Below are 17,105 nucleotides of genomic sequence, written 5' to 3'. Positions count from 1 at the left end.
AAAGTATCTGCATTTGATTGTTTACATTTGATTATTAGCAATCCGGGGAGGGTGTTAGTTTAGGGTTGTAGCTGCCTGGAGGTGAACTTTTATTGCGGTTTTGAAGGAGGATAGAGATGCCCTTTCTTTTATACATGTTGGGAGCGCATTCCACATTGATGTGGCATAGAAAGAGAATGAGTTAAGACCTTTGTTAGTTCGGAATCTGGGTTTAACGTGGTTAGTGGTGTTGTGGTTATGGCGGTCATTTACGTTAAGGAAGTAGTTCGACATGTACTTCGGTATCAGGGAGATGTAGCGGATTTTATAGACCAGGCTCAGTGCAAGTTGTTTAACTCTGTCCTCCACCTTGAGCCAGCCCACTTTAGAGAAGTGGGTAGGAGTGAGGTGTGATCTGGGGTGGAGGTCTAGAAGTAACCTGACTAGCTTGTTCTGGGATGTTTGGAGTTTAGATTTGAGGGTTTTGGAGGTGCTAGGGTACCAGGAGGTGCATGCGTAATCGAAAAAGGGTTGAAGGAGAGTTCCCGCCAGAATCCTCAAGGTGCTTTTGTTGACCAGAGAGGAGATTCTGTAGAGAAATCTCGTTCGTTGGTTAACCTTTTTGATTACCTTGGTTGCATTTTATCACAGGAAAGGTTAGCCTCTAGAATGGAACCTAGGTAGGTGACCTCATCTTTCCTGGTGATAACAATGTCACCCACTTTTATAGTGAAGTCACTGACTTTCTTAAGGTTGATGTTCAGCATTCCATGCATATACTGACCTCTGGACCCCCTGCCAAAAGCTTCTTCTAGCTTATCTGGGGGGGACCCTTTCACTTACCACCATCCTTAAATGGATATTCACTCCTGTTGTAATCGTGATATGGCATTGTGAATAAACTTGAAACTTGCCTGAGTGATTACACAGGACAACAAAAACCAAATGCAACGCTTTGTTTTCCAGGGTTGGACAAACAAGCGTAGCGTTGACGAAGCGGAGCAGATCATTGCTCTGTATGACAGGATATTTTGGGACGCTTATACATTCATGAGGCTGAACCTGAAGCCTAAAATGGCATTTTTGGAGTGCAACTACATCATGCAGGTATGGAAACATTCACAGAATAAGAACAAACCCAAAATAATCTGTTTATGATCGGATCTGTGTTTCAGTCTGTCAATATACTGGAGGGCCTTATCCCAACCAAGCAGATGGGCGGCCTAGTAAACGATAAACACCTGGAGCGCCTTTTTGTCTTCGGTCTAATGTGGAGTCTGGGGGCCCTTTTGGAATTGGACGACCGCGACAAACTGGAGGGTTGTCTCCGAGAACACGCCACCAACATCGATTTGCCTCGCACCAACGAGGGAGAGACCATATTTGAGTACATGGTCGATAGCAGTGGTATGCTCACTTCCATTGAAGCTTGTAATGGTACAGATGCTCTTAACATGGACCGTCTGTCCCAGGTCAATGGTGTCACTGGAACGAACACGTGGGTGAGTATGAATATCCAACAGACCACGTGCCGGACTACTCCTCCATCCTTGTGCCCAACGTGGATAACACAAGGACCGCGTTCTTGCTGGAAATCATTGCCAAACAATTAAAGGTGGGGCGCTTTGTTTCAAAAGCTGTGTTTAAAACATATCATGGCTCATTTTCAGTGTTCTTGTAGGCCGTCTTACTGATTGGTGAACAAGGGACGGCCAAAACGGTGATGATCAAAAGCCATGCCAAGAAATTTGACCCCGAGACGGACCTGTTCAAGTCGCTAAACTTCTCATCCGCCACGGAACCCATAATGTTTCAGGTAGAAGCGCAGATACCCTCACTGGTCACAACAATGGGTGCACTTGTTCTATTGTTTATAGTGATTCTCAAAATGTGGTATGCGGGCTCCATCTAGTGGTACACCAAAAAAATCACTTGATTAAAGTACTGTGTTTTATTTTTCTATAGACATAGTGTTACTGTTTAAATAGTGTGTGACGTTAAGTGGCCAAAAATATTAGGGATGTCCGATAATGGTTTTTTTGCCGATATTCCGATACACCATACCATACCATACCATACCAACTTTATTTATAAAGCCCTTTAAAAACAACCACAGTTGAAAAACAAAGGGCTGTACACCACAAAGAAATAAAGGCAAAGGACAGACTAAAAAATAAAATTTAAAACAGAAGTAAAATACACATTAAAAAAGCAAATACAAAATTACCCTAAGAACAATTTTGTTAGATAAAAAGCAGTTAAAAACAGTTAAAAAAGTTAAAAGTTAAAAACAGTTTAAAGTCTCATGCTGGGTTAAAAGCCAGTGAATAAAAATGGGTTTTAAGAAGGGTCTTAAAAATAGCCAAAGAAGGGGCCTGTCTCACATGGAGTGGAAGATCATTCCAGATATTGTCCAACTCTTAATTACCGATTCCGATATCAACCGATACCGATATATACAGTCGTGGAATTAACACATTATTATGCCTAATTTTGTTGTGTTGCCCCGCTGGATGCATTAAACAATGTAACTTTACCATGAATTTATTAACGTGGACCCCAACTTAAACAAGTTGAAAAACTTATTCGGGTGTTACCATTTAGTGGTCAATTGTACGGAATATGCACTGTACTGTGCAATCTACTAATACAAGTTTCAATCAATCAATCAAAAACAAGGTTTTTCCAAAATAAGAGAACAACTTCAACTCCAGTTATGGAACAAAGTGCCAACATGGCACTGCCATATTTATTATTGAAGTCACAAAGTGCTTTTTTTTTTTAACATGGTGGGGGGGGGCGATGTTTGGTGGTAGCTGGGGTGTATATTGTAGCGTCCCGGAAGAGTTAGTGCTGCAAGGGGTTCTGGGTATTTGTTCTGTTGTGTTTATGTTGTGTTACGGTGCGGATGTTCTCCCGAAATGTGTTTGTCATTCTTGTTTGGTGTGGGTTCACAGTGTGGCGCATATTTGTAACAGTGTTGAAGTTGTTTATATGGCCACCCTCAGTGTGACCTGTATGGCTGTTGACCAAGTATGCGTAGCATTCACTTGTGTGTGTGAAAAGCAACAGATGTTATGTGACTGGGCCGGCACATAAAGGCAGTGCCTTTAAGGTTTATTGGCGCTCTGGTACATCTCCCTATGTCCGTGTACACAGCGGCGTTTTAAAAAGTCATACATTTTACTTTTTGAAACCGATACAGATAATTTTGAAACCGATAATTTCCAATATTACATTTTAAAGCATTTATCGGCCGATAAAATCGGACTGCCGATTTTATCGGACATCCCTAAAAAATATTATACCTGTTCAGTGTTTCCCATAAACTGCCAAGATACCTGTGGTGGTGGGGGCGTGGCTATGGGCGTGGTCACCATGACATCATCGAGTAATTTGCATAATTTACTACAATGATATGATTTTCTCTAAAAAGGCTCAATAAATGTATACTTACTAATTAATAATAACAGTTTTGTTTTAAACGTCCATCCATCCATTTTACAATATAAGTACAACACTTTATGTACATATTTATATACAGATTTGAACAATAAGTTATTCACTGAAATATATTTATTAATTGTGGTTCTTACAAAAAATATATCTTATAAAATATAAAAGCTAAAATGTCTCTTAAAGCTCTGCCCCTTTAATTAGTGCATACTAAATAATTTAACTTTAGCCTACTACTACAACCATATTATTTACCAGCAACATAAAGTGAAACAGAGGCAGAGGTGTCCTGCCACAGTCAGTAACAAATAAACAGAAAACAGTAGTGGTCAAATACAAATAAGGCAACAAGAGAAGTATCCTACACTTCTCTTTTGTAAAGTAAATCTGAACAGCCGATATGGGCATCTACATCAACTATATGATTTACCTGAGAAGCTGGACAGGACAAAAAAATAAAATAAAATAATAATAATAATTATTATTATTATTATTATTATTTTTTTTAAATTTGTGGCGGACGTAATTCTTTCGTGGCGGGCCGCCACAAATAAATGAATGTGTGGGAAACACTGCTGTTAAATAAAACCTCTGTCTTGTTTTTTAATGGATACTTATGTAAATAATAAATGGGTTATACTTGTATAATGCTTTTCTACCTTCAAGGTACTCAAAGCGCTTTGACACTATTTCCACATTCACCCATTCACACACACATTCACACACTGATGGCGGGAGCTGCCATGCAAGGCTCAACCATGACCCATCAGGAGCAAGGGTGAAGTGTCTTGCTCAAGGACACAACGGACGTGACTAGGTTGGTAGAAGCTGGGGATCGAACCAGCAACCTTCAGGTTCTCCCAACCGCGCCACGCCGTCCCCGGGGCTTACTACGCTACTGTATTTTAATGTTGGTCATTATGGTGGAACAATATGTCTAAACTATGTAGACATATTGTTAATTGATATGTATCTGGCAGAATTTGCTGATGCGACAATTTCAAATCATGTGTCATTCCAGCGCACGGTGGAGAGCTACATCGAGAAAAGGGTCGGCAGCACCTACGGACCGCCTGGGGGCCGCAGGATGTCAATCTTTGTTGATGACATCAATATGCCTCTTGTCAACGAATGGGGAGATCAGGTGTGAAGAGTGTGTGCAACCTACTCAGTGGCCTAGTGGTTAGAGTGTACGCCCTGAGATGGGTAGGGTGTGAGTTCAAACCCCGGCCGAGTCAGTTGATATTCTAGTTTCAAGCATGTTTTACTCAATATAGCTCATCAAATCTCAGCAACAAGCTGTAATATCTTACTGAGATCATTTAGGACCAAAACACTTAAAACAAGTAAAACACTCTAACATAAAATCTGCTTAGTGAGAAGAATTATCTTATCAGACAGAAAATAAGCAAATATCACCCTTATTTAAAATATTTCATCTTACTTAGATTGCAGTTTTTGCAGTGAAAAGTATTCATCCAAAAAAGTGTTTATATATTTACTTGCATGACAAAATATGTTACTGTCCTATTTCTGCAGAATATTCTTATTTTGTTTATTCCAGACAACCAGTGTCCTCTACAGTAGACATGTATTTTGTCAAAGTTACAGAGGGTTTTTTTTTTTTTTTGCAAAAAAGCTAGTCAAAGATCATCTATATGACAGCACTCTCCTGTTTTTAAGAATCTGCTGCAAAAATGTGACTCTCTGACATGTTTTTTTTTAACTGAACCCACCAGTTGAATAGCCCACGTAATGAAATAGAGTGGACCTAAAATGGAACCTTGAGGAACACCACTAGTATAACTAAATAAGTTGAACAAAGGACTACACTGCAAAAAGTCAGTGTTCAAAAACAAGAAAAAAAAATACAAAAATGAGGGGTATTTTATTTGAACTAAGGAAAATTATCTGCCAATAGAACAAGAAAATTTGGCTTGTCAAGACTTTCCAAAAACAAGTAAAATTAGCTAACCTCAATGAACCCAAAAATACCTTAAAATAAGTATATTCTCACTAATAACAAGTGCACTTTTCTTGATAGAAAAAAAAGAGACCTTTTTGCTCAATATGTTGAAAAATATTCTTAAATTAAGTAAATGCTAGTGCCATTATCTTGACATAATTATTTTTTTTTTCATGCTTGAAATAAGAAATGATTACTTTAAAAAAGTAGTTTTCTACTTGTGAGTGTTGATGACACAGCTTTGCAACAGTTGATATTCTAGTTTCAAGCATGTTTTACTCAATATAGCTCATCAAATCTCAGCAACAAGCTGTAATATCTTACTGAGATCATTTAGGACCAAAACACTTAAAACAAGTAAAACACTCTAACATAAAATCTGCTTAGTGAGAAGAATTATCTTATCAGACAGAAAATAAGCAAATATCACCCTTATTTAAAATATTTCATCTTACTTAGATTGCAGTTTTTGCAGTGAAAAGTATTCATCCAAAAAAGTGTTTATATATTTACTTGCATGACAAAATATGTTACTGTCCTATTTCTGCAGAATATTCTTATTTTGTTTATTCCAGACAACCAGTGTCCTCTACAGTAGACATGTATTTTGTCAAAGTTACAGAGGGTTTTTTTTTTTTTTTGCAAAAAAGCTAGTCAAAGATCATCTATATGACAGCACTCTCCTGTTTTTAAGAATCTGCTGCAAAAATGTGACTCTCTGACATGTTTTTTTTTAACTGAACCCACCAGTTGAATAGCCCACGTAATGAAATAGAGTGGACCTAAAATGGAACCTTGAGGAACACCACTAGTATAACTAAATAAGTTGAACAAAGGACTACACTGCAAAAAGTCAGTGTTCAAAAACAAGAAAAAAAAATACAAAAATGAGGGGTATTTTATTTGAACTAAGGAAAATTATCTGCCAATAGAACAAGAAAATTTGGCTTGTCAAGACTTTCCAAAAACAAGTAAAATTAGCTAACCTCAATGAACCCAAAAATACCTTAAAATAAGTATATTCTCACTAATAACAAGTGCACTTTTCTTGATAGAAAAAAAAGAGACCTTTTTGCTCAATATGTTGAAAAATATTCTTAAATTAAGTAAATGCTAGTGCCATTATCTTGACATAATTATTTTTTTTTTCATGCTTGAAATAAGAAATGATTACTTTAAAAAAGTAGTTTTCTACTTGTGAGTGTTGATGACACAGCTTTGCAACAGTTGATATTCTAGTTTCAAGCATGTTTTACTCAATATAGCTCATCAAATCTCAGCAACAAGCTGTAATATCTTACTGAGATCATTTAGGACCAAAACCCTTAAAACAAGTAAAACACTCTAACATAAAATCTGCTTAGTGAGAAGAATTATCTTATCAGACAGAAAATAAGCAAATATCACCCTTATTTGACATATTTCATCTTACTTAGATTTCACTTTTTGCAGTGTACAGTATTTTTCGGACTATAAGTCGCAGTTTTTTTCATAGTTTGGCCGGGGGTGCGACTTATACTCAGGAGCGACTTATGTGTGAAATTTAGAGATGATAAATGCGTTAAAATGTAATATTGGAAATTATCGGTATCGTTTTTTTTTATTATCAGTATCGTTTTTTTTTTGTTTTTTTTGTTTTTTGTTTTTTTATTAAATCCACATAAAAAACACAAGATACACTTACAATTAGTCCACCAACCCAAGAAACCTCCCTCCCCCCCATTTCTTTCTGTTATCAATATTCTGGTTCCTACATTATATATCAATATATATCAATACAGTCTGCAAGGGATACAGTCCGTAAGCACACATGATTGTGCGTGCTGCTGGTCCACTAATAATACTAACCTTTAACAGTTAATTTTACAAATTTTCATTAATTACTAGTTTCTATGTAACTGTTTTTATATTGTTTTACTTTCTTTTTTATTCAAGAAAATGTTTTTAATTTATTTATCTTATTTTATTTGATTCATTTTTTTAAAAAGTACCTTATCTTCACCATACCTGGTTGTCCAAATTAGGCATAATAATGTGTTAATTCCACGACTGTATATATCGGTTGATATCGGTATCGGTAATTAAAGAGTTGGACAATATCGGCATATCGGATATCGGCAAAAAGCCATTATCGGACATCCCTAGTGAAATTATTAACACATTACCGAAAAATATCAAATCATATTATTTATCTCATTCACGTAAGAGACTAGCTCAGGGGTCGGCAACCCAAAATGTTGAAAGAGCCATATTGGACCAAAAATACAAAAAACTAATCTGTCTGGAGCCGCAACAAATTAAAAGCCATATTACATACAGATAGTGTGTCATGAGATATAAATTGAATTAAGAGGACTTAAAGGAAACTAAATGACCTCAAATATACTATGACTCCTCTCTGGGGGGGGGGGGGGGGGGGGTACTAGGATGACAGGGGATGCAAAACAATAACAGTGAAATACTTTTTCATAACATGGTCACTACTGCCTAGTTTCTCTTGTTATATTCTTATTTTACTGTTATATTTTTATTCTCATCGTTGCTTTTTATTTTTATTCTATTGTAATATTTTTCTATTTTGTCTCCATTTATACCCCCATTATTTACTTTTTATTTTCTACAATTTTGTACACTGCTGCTGGTTGAATTTAAATTTTCCTGAGGGAACTCTCCTGAAGGAATCAATAAAGTACTATCTATCTATCTATCTATCTATCTATCTATCTATCTATCTATCTATCTATCTATCTATCTATCTATCTATCTATCTATCTATCTATCTATCTATCTATCTATCTATACCTACAAATGAGGCATAATGATGCAATATGTACATATAGCTAGCCTAAATAGCATGTTAGCATCGATTAGCTTGCAGTCATGCAGTGACCAAATATGTCTGATTAGCACTCCACACAAGTCAATAACATCAACAAAACTCACCTTTGTGCCTTCACGCACAACGTTAAAAGTTTGGTGGACAAAATGAGACAGAAAAAGAAGTGGCATAAAACACGTCTTAGAAAGTCGGAGAAAGTTATACATGTAAACAAACTACGGTGAGTTCAAGGACCGCCAAAATTAGTAGGACAAAACGGCGCTCGCCAAATACTTGAATCAGTGAAGCCTGTTTAATACAAACAGTGTGCTTTATAACAATTAGGGAGGTTTGTGTCATGTTTGTCCTCCTACAGAAACCATATTAAAACATTATTATTTTTTCCCCTCGTCTTTTTCCATTTTTCATACATTTTTGAAAAAGCTCCAGAGAGCCACTAGGGCGGCGCTAAAGAGCCGCATGTGGCGCTAAAGAGCCGCATGCGGCTCTAGAGCCGCGGGTTGCCGACCCCTGGACTAGACGTATAAGATTTCATGGGATTTAGCGATTAGGAGTGACAGATTGTTTGGTAAACGTATAGCATGTTATACACTACCGTTCAAAAGTTTGGGGTCACATTGAAATGTCCTTATTTTTGAAGGAAAAGCACTGTACTTTTCAATGAAGATAACTTTAAACTAGTCTTAACTTAAAAGAAATACACTCTATACATTGCTAATGTGGTAAATGACTATTCAAGCTGCAAATGTCTGGTTTTTGGTGCAATATCTACATAGGTGTATAGAGGCCCATTTCCAGCAACTATCACTCCAGTGTTCTAATGGTACAATGTGTTTGCTCATTGGCTCAGAAGGCTAATTGATGATTAGAAAACCCTTGTGCAATCATGTTCACACATCTGAAAACAGTTTAGCTTGTTACAGAAGCTACAAAACTGGCCTTCCTTTGAGCAGATTGAGTTTCTGGAGCATCACATTTGTGGGGTCAATGAAACGCTCAAAATGGCCAGAAAAAGAGAACTTTCATCTGAAACTCGACAGTCTATTCTTGTTCTTAGAAATGAAGGCTATTCCACAAAATTGTTTGGGTGACCCCAAACTTTTGAACGGTAGTGTATATATGTTTTTTTCCTTCTTTATTATGCATTTTCGGCCGGTGCGACTTATACTCCGAAAAATACGGTACCTAACTGACACACAGCAGCTTTAAATGGAAGTTGCTTTCTTTGCTTCCAGATCACCAACGAGATTGTCCGCCAAATGATGGAAATGGGCGGCATGTACAACTTGGACAAGCCCGGCGACTTCATCACAATTGTGGACGTGCAAATGCTGGCTGCCATGATCCACCCGGGCGGTGGGCGAAACGACATCCCGCAGAGGCTCAAGAGGCAGTACACCGTCTTCAACTGCACGCTGCCTTCCAACACCTCCATCGACAAAATCTTTGGTAGCCGTCTTATAAAAGAAATCACGATTTGAACGTTCTTAACGGTTTTTTGGGGTTTTTTTTGCAGGTATAATTGGCTGCGGCTATTTCGACGAGTGCAGGAAGTTCAAGCCGCAAATTACTGGTATGGTGAAGAAGCTTGTGTCCGCTGGCAGGATTGTATGGCAGTGGACAAAAGTAAGCCCACTGTTATTCCAGACAGACCTAGGACGGACTCATGCATGACGAGTTGCTGACATGACCTTTGCAACAGATAAAGATGCTGCCCACGCCCTCCAAGTTCCACTACATCTTCAACTTGAGAGATTTGTCCAGGATCTGGCAGGGAATGCTGAAGGTGGAGGCGGAACAGTGCAACGACTTTAATACCCTCTTGGCACTATTTAAGAGCGAATGCACGCGGGTGGTCGCTGACAGGTACGCTCTGCGGACAGCATGTGTGAAAACTGTACAACTTTGTTGCTCCTGATACGATACCGATATTTGAGCCTTGAGTATTGGCTGATACCGATGTCGATCCGCTACGACATCAGCAGGAATCATACATACCGTATTTTTCGGACTATAATGCTAGGTTCACACCAACGGCGCTTTAAAGCGGCATGCAAAGCGGCGTTATAGCGTAACAAAGCCTGATTAAAGCGTGAGGGTCCTAATGGATCGTGGGAAAGCTTGTAGTGAAGCGGGACATGCGGCAAGTTCGCCAAAAAATTTTAAACGGTTTAAAAAAATTCTGCGCTCTGTCAAGAATGGAATAAAGCGCCGAGAGCGTATGAAAGCGTGACAAAGCCTGACAAAGCTCAGCAAAACTTGACTAAAAGCGTAGGAAAGCTTAACAGATCTTGGTTCAAAGCGCGGACCCCTACAAATAGGAAGTGACTGTGATATTGACTAGTGACATTGAAGCTTTTATGTAAAACCAACACAGGATTACAAATTGTCGCGTTGACCAGCATTCAAATTGCTAGTCTCTCCCAGATTCTTTTTATGGCAATAAGCTGATGTTTATATTCAATCACCAGGCAGAAGTTGGTATTTTGTGGTTTATTCTCCAAGCTTAGAGGACAAACATGAGACCAATCTAGTACACCAGCGTTCCCTCCCCCAGGTCTAGCTCGGTCTCTCCCAAACCCACGGAAGTCCCATGATCCTCTCTCTGTCCCTCGCCCCCACTCCCGTTGTTTAGACTACTCCGAGTTATCTCTACTCTGACACATTCCAATCTAGAAGGCCGACACCTTACTATGAGACCTCAAAAGAAGGAAGAATACTAGCTATTCTTTATATGACTATAGGAGTTTAGAAAGAAGTAACACTTAAATATGGATATGATTCTGATCTGCTTCCAACAAAATCCATTCCCTTTTGCATCATTGCCTTTTTTATACGATGATCATTGTTTCTGTACTTCTTTAGAGTTTGCTGTTTGATGTTGCAGTTTGACATTACTGTCTATAATTTTTCTGTATGAAAATGTTAATAATAAAGAGAAAAAGTTACGTTTTATAAAAGAAATGCCTTTTATTATTTTCAACTAGCATAAGAAATGAAAGATATATATTTATTAAGATGACAAAAATAAAAGAAATGAAGATATAAAACATAATATAACGGAAAAAAAAGAGAAATTGAAAAAATATATGAATATAAAAAAATGTGTGGAAAACAGTATACTGAGTTTTTCTAATTTTTTTCTTATTTTTGTTGTAACAATGCACAACAGAGCTTGATAATCGTGTCAGAGCCTGATTTAAAGCGTCATGATCGCATCAGAGCATAATAAAGCGTAATAAAACGTATCAAAGCGTGATTTAGAGCGTATCAAAGCGGGATCAAATCGTGAGGAACGGTAACAAAGCGGCAACTAATTTGTATCAGAGAGTATCAGAGCGTATCAGAGCGTATCAAAGCATAACATTACTTCGAAAATCGGGATTTCGTGGAAAAATTGACAAAAATGACGGCGCTTTGCTCGCCGCTTTAAAGCCTTTTTTGAGATATTTCATCTTACTTAAAATTCAGTTTTTGCAGTGTGAATATTTATAAATGGTTGATTTATATAGGCTAGTAAGGTAAAGTTTTGTACCTGACAATTTTCAGGTAAGGTACAAAACTTTACCTTACTAGCCTATATAAATCAACCATTTATAAATACACATCAGTAGGCTAAATGAACCTCTTCACCATGCTTGTTGAATACTGTTTATTTGCCAAAATTGGATCGAGACCCCCCTAGTGAAAACAGCACAAACTGATTTCTTTTCTTTAGGTTTATTTGCCCCGAGGATAAGGAGTGGTTTGAGAATGCAATAACCCGCGTGGTCAAAGAGCATGTTGACCCGGGCCTCGTCGCAGACCTTCACACTGATCCATTCTTTGTTGACTTCCTGAGAGAGGCCCCCGAGCCGACTGGTGAGGAAGACGAAGGTGCCAGCTTTGATGCCCCCAAAATTTACGAGCTGGTACGAACTTCCACTCTGTTCAGTAATGCGTGCCGTGAGAGGTTTTTGACGTCCATTAACTTGACGAAACTTTTCGCCAGGTGCCGTCTTATGCGTTCCTGGAGGAGAAACTCAGGTTCTATCAGGCCAAGCACAATGACGAAGTGAGGGGTTCGGCGATGGACTTGGTGTTCTTCACAGACGCCATGACTCACCTGGTCAAGGTACAGCCGCCGCTTTTTGATGACGCCTGCAAGACGTCAGACATGGACTGTTGATCCTTTCCGATAGATCTCGCGCATCATTCGCACGGACACCGGCAACGCCCTGTTGGTGGGCGTGGGAGGATCGGGAAAGCAGAGTTTGACTCGTCTGTCCTCATACATAGCAGGATACCAAGTCAACCAGATCACACTGACCAAGTAAGAAGCAGAGAATATCTAGCTTTGCAACAATTAAATTAGCTCACTTCGGGCCAAAATGAACTGAGATTCAGAGAATATCTAGCTTTGCAACGATCAAATTAGCTCACTTCGGGCCAAAATGAACTGAGATTCAGAGAATATCTAGCTTTGCAACGATCAAATTAGCTCACTTCGGGCCAAAATGAACTGAGATTCAGAGAATATCTAGCTTTGCAACGATCAAATTAGCTCACTTCGGGCCAAAATGAACTGAGATTCAGAGAATATCTAGCTTTGCAACGATCAAATTAGGTCACTTCGGGCCAAAATGAACTGAGATTCAGAGAATATCTAGCTTTGCAACGATCAAATTAGCTCACTTCGGGCCAAAATGAACTGAGATTCAGAGAATATCTAGCTTTGCAACGATCAAATTAGCTCACTTCGGGCCAAAATGAACTGAGATTCAGAGAATATCTAGCTTTGCAACGATCAAATTAGCTCACTTCGGGCCAAAATGAACTGAGATTCAGAGAATATCTAGCTTTGCAACGATCAAATTAGCTCACTTCGGGCCAAAATGAACTGAGATTCAGAGAATATCTAGCTTTGCAACGATCAAATTAGCTCACTTCGGGCCAAAATGAACTGAGATTCAGAGAATATCTAGCTTTGCAACGATCAAATTAGCTCACTTCGGGCCAAAATGAACTGTGATTCAGAGAATATCTCGCTTTGCAACGATCAAATTAGCTCACTTCGGGCCAAAATGAACTGAGATTCAGAGAATATCTAGCTTTGCAACGATCAAATTAGCTCACTTCGGGCCAAAATGAACTGAGATCCAAACACCATGCGCCAGACCAGTGTTTTTCAACCTTTTCTGAGCCAAGGCACATTTTTTGCGTTGAAAAAATGCGGAGGCACACCACCAGCAGACATCGCTAAAAAACGGAACTCAGTTGACAGTAAAAAGTAGTTGTCACAATTGTTGGATATGACTTTAAAGGCCTACTGAAAGCCACTACTAGCGACCACGCAGTCTGATAGTTTATATATCAATGATGAAATCTTAACATTGCAACACATGCCAATACGGCCAGGTTAACTTATAAAGTGCAATTTTAAATTTCCCGGGGAACTTCCGGTTCAAAACGCCTTTGGAGGATGACGTATGCGCGTGACGTCGCGAGGTCCACGGAAGTGTTTGGACCCTTTTGGACACAATACAAACAGCTCTGTTTTCTTCGACAAAATTCCACAGTATTCTGGACATCTGTGTTGGTGAATCTTTTGCAATTTGTTTAATGAACAATGGAGGCTGCAAAGAAGAAAGTTGTAGGTGGGATCGGTGTATTAGCGGCTGGCTGTAGCAACACAACAAGGAGGACTTTGTTGGATAGCAGCCGCGCTAGCGGCGACCTCACCTTGACTTCCTACGTCTACGGGCCGCCGACCGCATCGTCGAACGCTGGAACGCAGGTGAGCACGGGTGTTGATGAGCAGATGAGGGCTGGCTGGCGTAGTTGGAGCGCTAATGTTTTTATCATAGCTCTGACGAGGTCCCGTTGCTATGTTAGCGTCGTTAGCAACAGCATTGCCAGGCTTCGACAGGCGGCACAGCATTAACCGTGTATTTACATGTCCAGTGTTTGGTTCGGTGTCTCCGGATAGTAGTATTGTGGATCTTCTGTCTATCCTTCCAGTCGGGGATTTTTTTATTTTGTTTCTATCTGCATTTGAGACAGATGCTATCACGTTAGCTCATGCTAAAGAGCTTCGTCGATGTATTGTCGTGGAGATAAAAGTCACTGTGAATGTCCATTTCGCCTTCTCGACTCTCATTTTCAAGAGGATATAGTATCCGAGGTGGTTTAAAATACAAATCCGTGATCCACAATAGAAAAAGGAGAAAGCCCTTGTACCTAAGTTACGGTCAGAGCGAAAAAAGATACGTCCTGCCCTGCACTCTAGTCCTTCACTCTCACGTTCCTCATCCACGAATCTTTCATCCTCGCTCAAATTAATGGGGTAATCGTCACTTTCTCGCTCCGAATATCTCTCGCTCCATTGTAAACAACGGGGAATTGTGAGCAGCACTACCGCTTGTGACGTCACGCTACTTCCGGTAGGGGCAAGGCTTTTTTTTATCAGCGAGCAAAAGTTGCGAACTTTATCGTAGATTTTCTCTACTGAATCCTTTCAGCAAAAATATGGCAATATCGCGAAATGATCAAGTATGACACATAGAATGGATCTGCTATTCCCGTTTAAATTTAAAAAAAATCATTTCAGTAGGCCTTTAAAGCAGGCCTGGGCAATTATTTTGACTCGGGGGGGCCACATTTAGAGAAAAAAATGTGTCTGGGGGCCGGTATACTGTATCTATTTTTAGGAACACTAATACAAAACCTCACAATAATGTCTGATTGAATGCTAAAAACGTTATGACAGACCGCCTGAAAAAACGCAATGGAATTTAAAATTTTTCTATGAAGGATAAAACACTGAATATTGACAAAATATGAACGTCACACCCCCTTTTGATCGACATATTTTACAATCAAGTGAAACGCAACAAAAATGCAACGAACAGTGAAATATGAACGCGAAGGGTACAAAATAAACCCAACTACAATCTGATATATCTGATATATCACTAAGCTTTAAAACTTTGTTGTTAAAAAATCTCCTTCTGCGTCTGTGGAAACGCTTCCCGCCCACAGTGCTTGGTGCCTCGTCTGAGCTGCTGTGACGTAGATGACCATAGTAACTAATTAGATGACCATAGTAACTAATTAGATGACCATAGTAACTAATTAGATGACCATAGTAACTAGTATATCATGCAAAAGTGTAGATTCCAACCATTGAAATACTTTGTATAGTTCAAGACTTACGGTCATTAGAAAACATCACTGCACATCATAATGGCTTTCCATCTTAAAGATCTAAAAAAAAATATTTGGGAATGTCCGGCGGGCCAGATTGAAAAGCTCAACGGGCCGCGTGTGGCCCTCGGGCCTTAATTTGCCGTACTGCTTAAAATGAGCAAAATACGGTAAATATTGCACATATTACATATTGTTATGAATGTGTATGTTACTACTTTATATACATTCTTAAAGCATGTATATACAACATTGAAGGACGTTTTTGAAGTCAACATAGGTGCCTCCCGTTAACAGCAATGTTAGCTGCATATTTTGAATTATGTATTTTTATATTATTAAAAAAAAAAAGAACATTTCTTGTCTCTTTTAGGGATTGTGAAAAGCAAAATTCTGCAGTTCCCTTTCAAATGACAGTACAAAACATTTGTTTCCATACAGAGTCATGTTAAATAAAATAATCTGTTCTAGGGTCTAACTGTCTCTTTATCAATTGTACAGGCAGTGTAAAAACTACACATTCTTGAAAGTCCTGCATTTATTTAATGCAAACCAGTGTTTCCCATAAACTGCCAAGATACCTGTGGCGGTGGGGGCGTGGCTATGGGCGTGGTCACCATGACATCATCGAGTAATTTGCATAATTTACTACAGTGATTTGATTTTCTCTAAAAAGGCTAAAAAAATGTATACTTACTAATTAATAATAACAGTTTTGTTTTAAACGTCCATCCATCCATCCATCTTACAATATAATTACAACACTTTATGTAAATATTTATATACAGATTTGAACAATAAGTTATTCACTGAAATATATTTATTAATTGTGGTTCTTACAAAAAATATATCTTATAAAATATAAAAGCTAAAATGTCTCATAAAGCTCTGCCCCTTTAATTAGTGCATACTAAATAATTTAACTTTAGCCTACTACTACAACCATATTATTTACCAGCAACATAAAGTGAAACAGAGGCAGAGGTGTCCTGCCACAGTCAGTAACAAATAAACAGAAAACAGTAGTGGTGGTAGATAGACACAGAGCTTCATCAAACATCTGATCCGCTGAACAAAGAGCTCCAAAAATCTTGAACTTTAGACTGCCATCAGTTTTACTCCCTACACTTAACCATGTGTTTCCTACTGCCTGCAGACTTTGCACCCTTTGTTATATACACATGTGGTGTTTCTAATATAAATACATTTAATAAAGTCAAATACAAATAAGGCAACAAGAGAAGTATCCTACACTTCTCTTTTGTAAAGTAAATCTGAACAGCCGATATGGGCATCTACATCAACTATATGATTTGCCTGAGAAGCTGGAGAGGACAAAAAAAAAAAAAAAAAAAAATTAAATTAAATTTTTTTTTTTTTTTTTTTTTTTTTTACATTTTTAATTTTTTTCTTTTTTTAATTTGTGGCGGACGTAATTCTTTCGTGGCAGGCCGCCACAAATAAATGAATGTGTGGGAAACCCTGCAAACTAAACAGGAAGGTGTTTGACCCCACCTTGTGGTGTTTTATATGCACTGCTGTAATTAATCATAGTGTTGGCATTTGCTTGGTAAATGGATTGTACAAATAACTCACATTCTACAGATGCTTTCCTGTGCAGTAAGTTATGGTTGTATGGTTATCACATTCCTCATCCTTGCCATCAACTTCAATTCAATT

At 38.4% G+C, this 17,105-nt stretch overlaps 1 protein-coding gene across 1 annotated transcript in view; it reads left to right on the top strand.

The window, feature by feature from the left end:
- Window positions 1-17,105, top strand: part of LOC133631538 (dynein axonemal heavy chain 8-like) — a 200,699-nt gene that overhangs the window by 120,563 nt on the left and 63,031 nt on the right. The window contains exons 51-61 of the mRNA XM_062023834.1: window positions 946-1,086; window positions 1,155-1,386; window positions 1,452-1,594; window positions 1,661-1,795; window positions 4,457-4,579; window positions 9,476-9,689; window positions 9,757-9,866; window positions 9,943-10,106; window positions 11,959-12,151; window positions 12,232-12,354; window positions 12,422-12,552. Of these exons, the coding sequence (XP_061879818.1) occupies window positions 946-1,086; window positions 1,155-1,386; window positions 1,452-1,594; window positions 1,661-1,795; window positions 4,457-4,579; window positions 9,476-9,689; window positions 9,757-9,866; window positions 9,943-10,106; window positions 11,959-12,151; window positions 12,232-12,354; window positions 12,422-12,552 (1,709 nt within the window). The remainder of the gene's footprint in view (window positions 1-945; window positions 1,087-1,154; window positions 1,387-1,451; window positions 1,595-1,660; window positions 1,796-4,456; window positions 4,580-9,475; window positions 9,690-9,756; window positions 9,867-9,942; window positions 10,107-11,958; window positions 12,152-12,231; window positions 12,355-12,421; window positions 12,553-17,105) is intronic.

Source organism: Entelurus aequoreus, linkage group LG16, assembly GCF_033978785.1.
Source record: "Entelurus aequoreus isolate RoL-2023_Sb linkage group LG16, RoL_Eaeq_v1.1, whole genome shotgun sequence".
NCBI lineage: Eukaryota > Metazoa > Chordata > Actinopteri > Syngnathiformes > Syngnathidae > Entelurus > Entelurus aequoreus.
The sequence above is the reverse complement of the archived record's forward strand: the minus strand, read 5'-3'. Positions and strand labels throughout refer to the sequence as shown.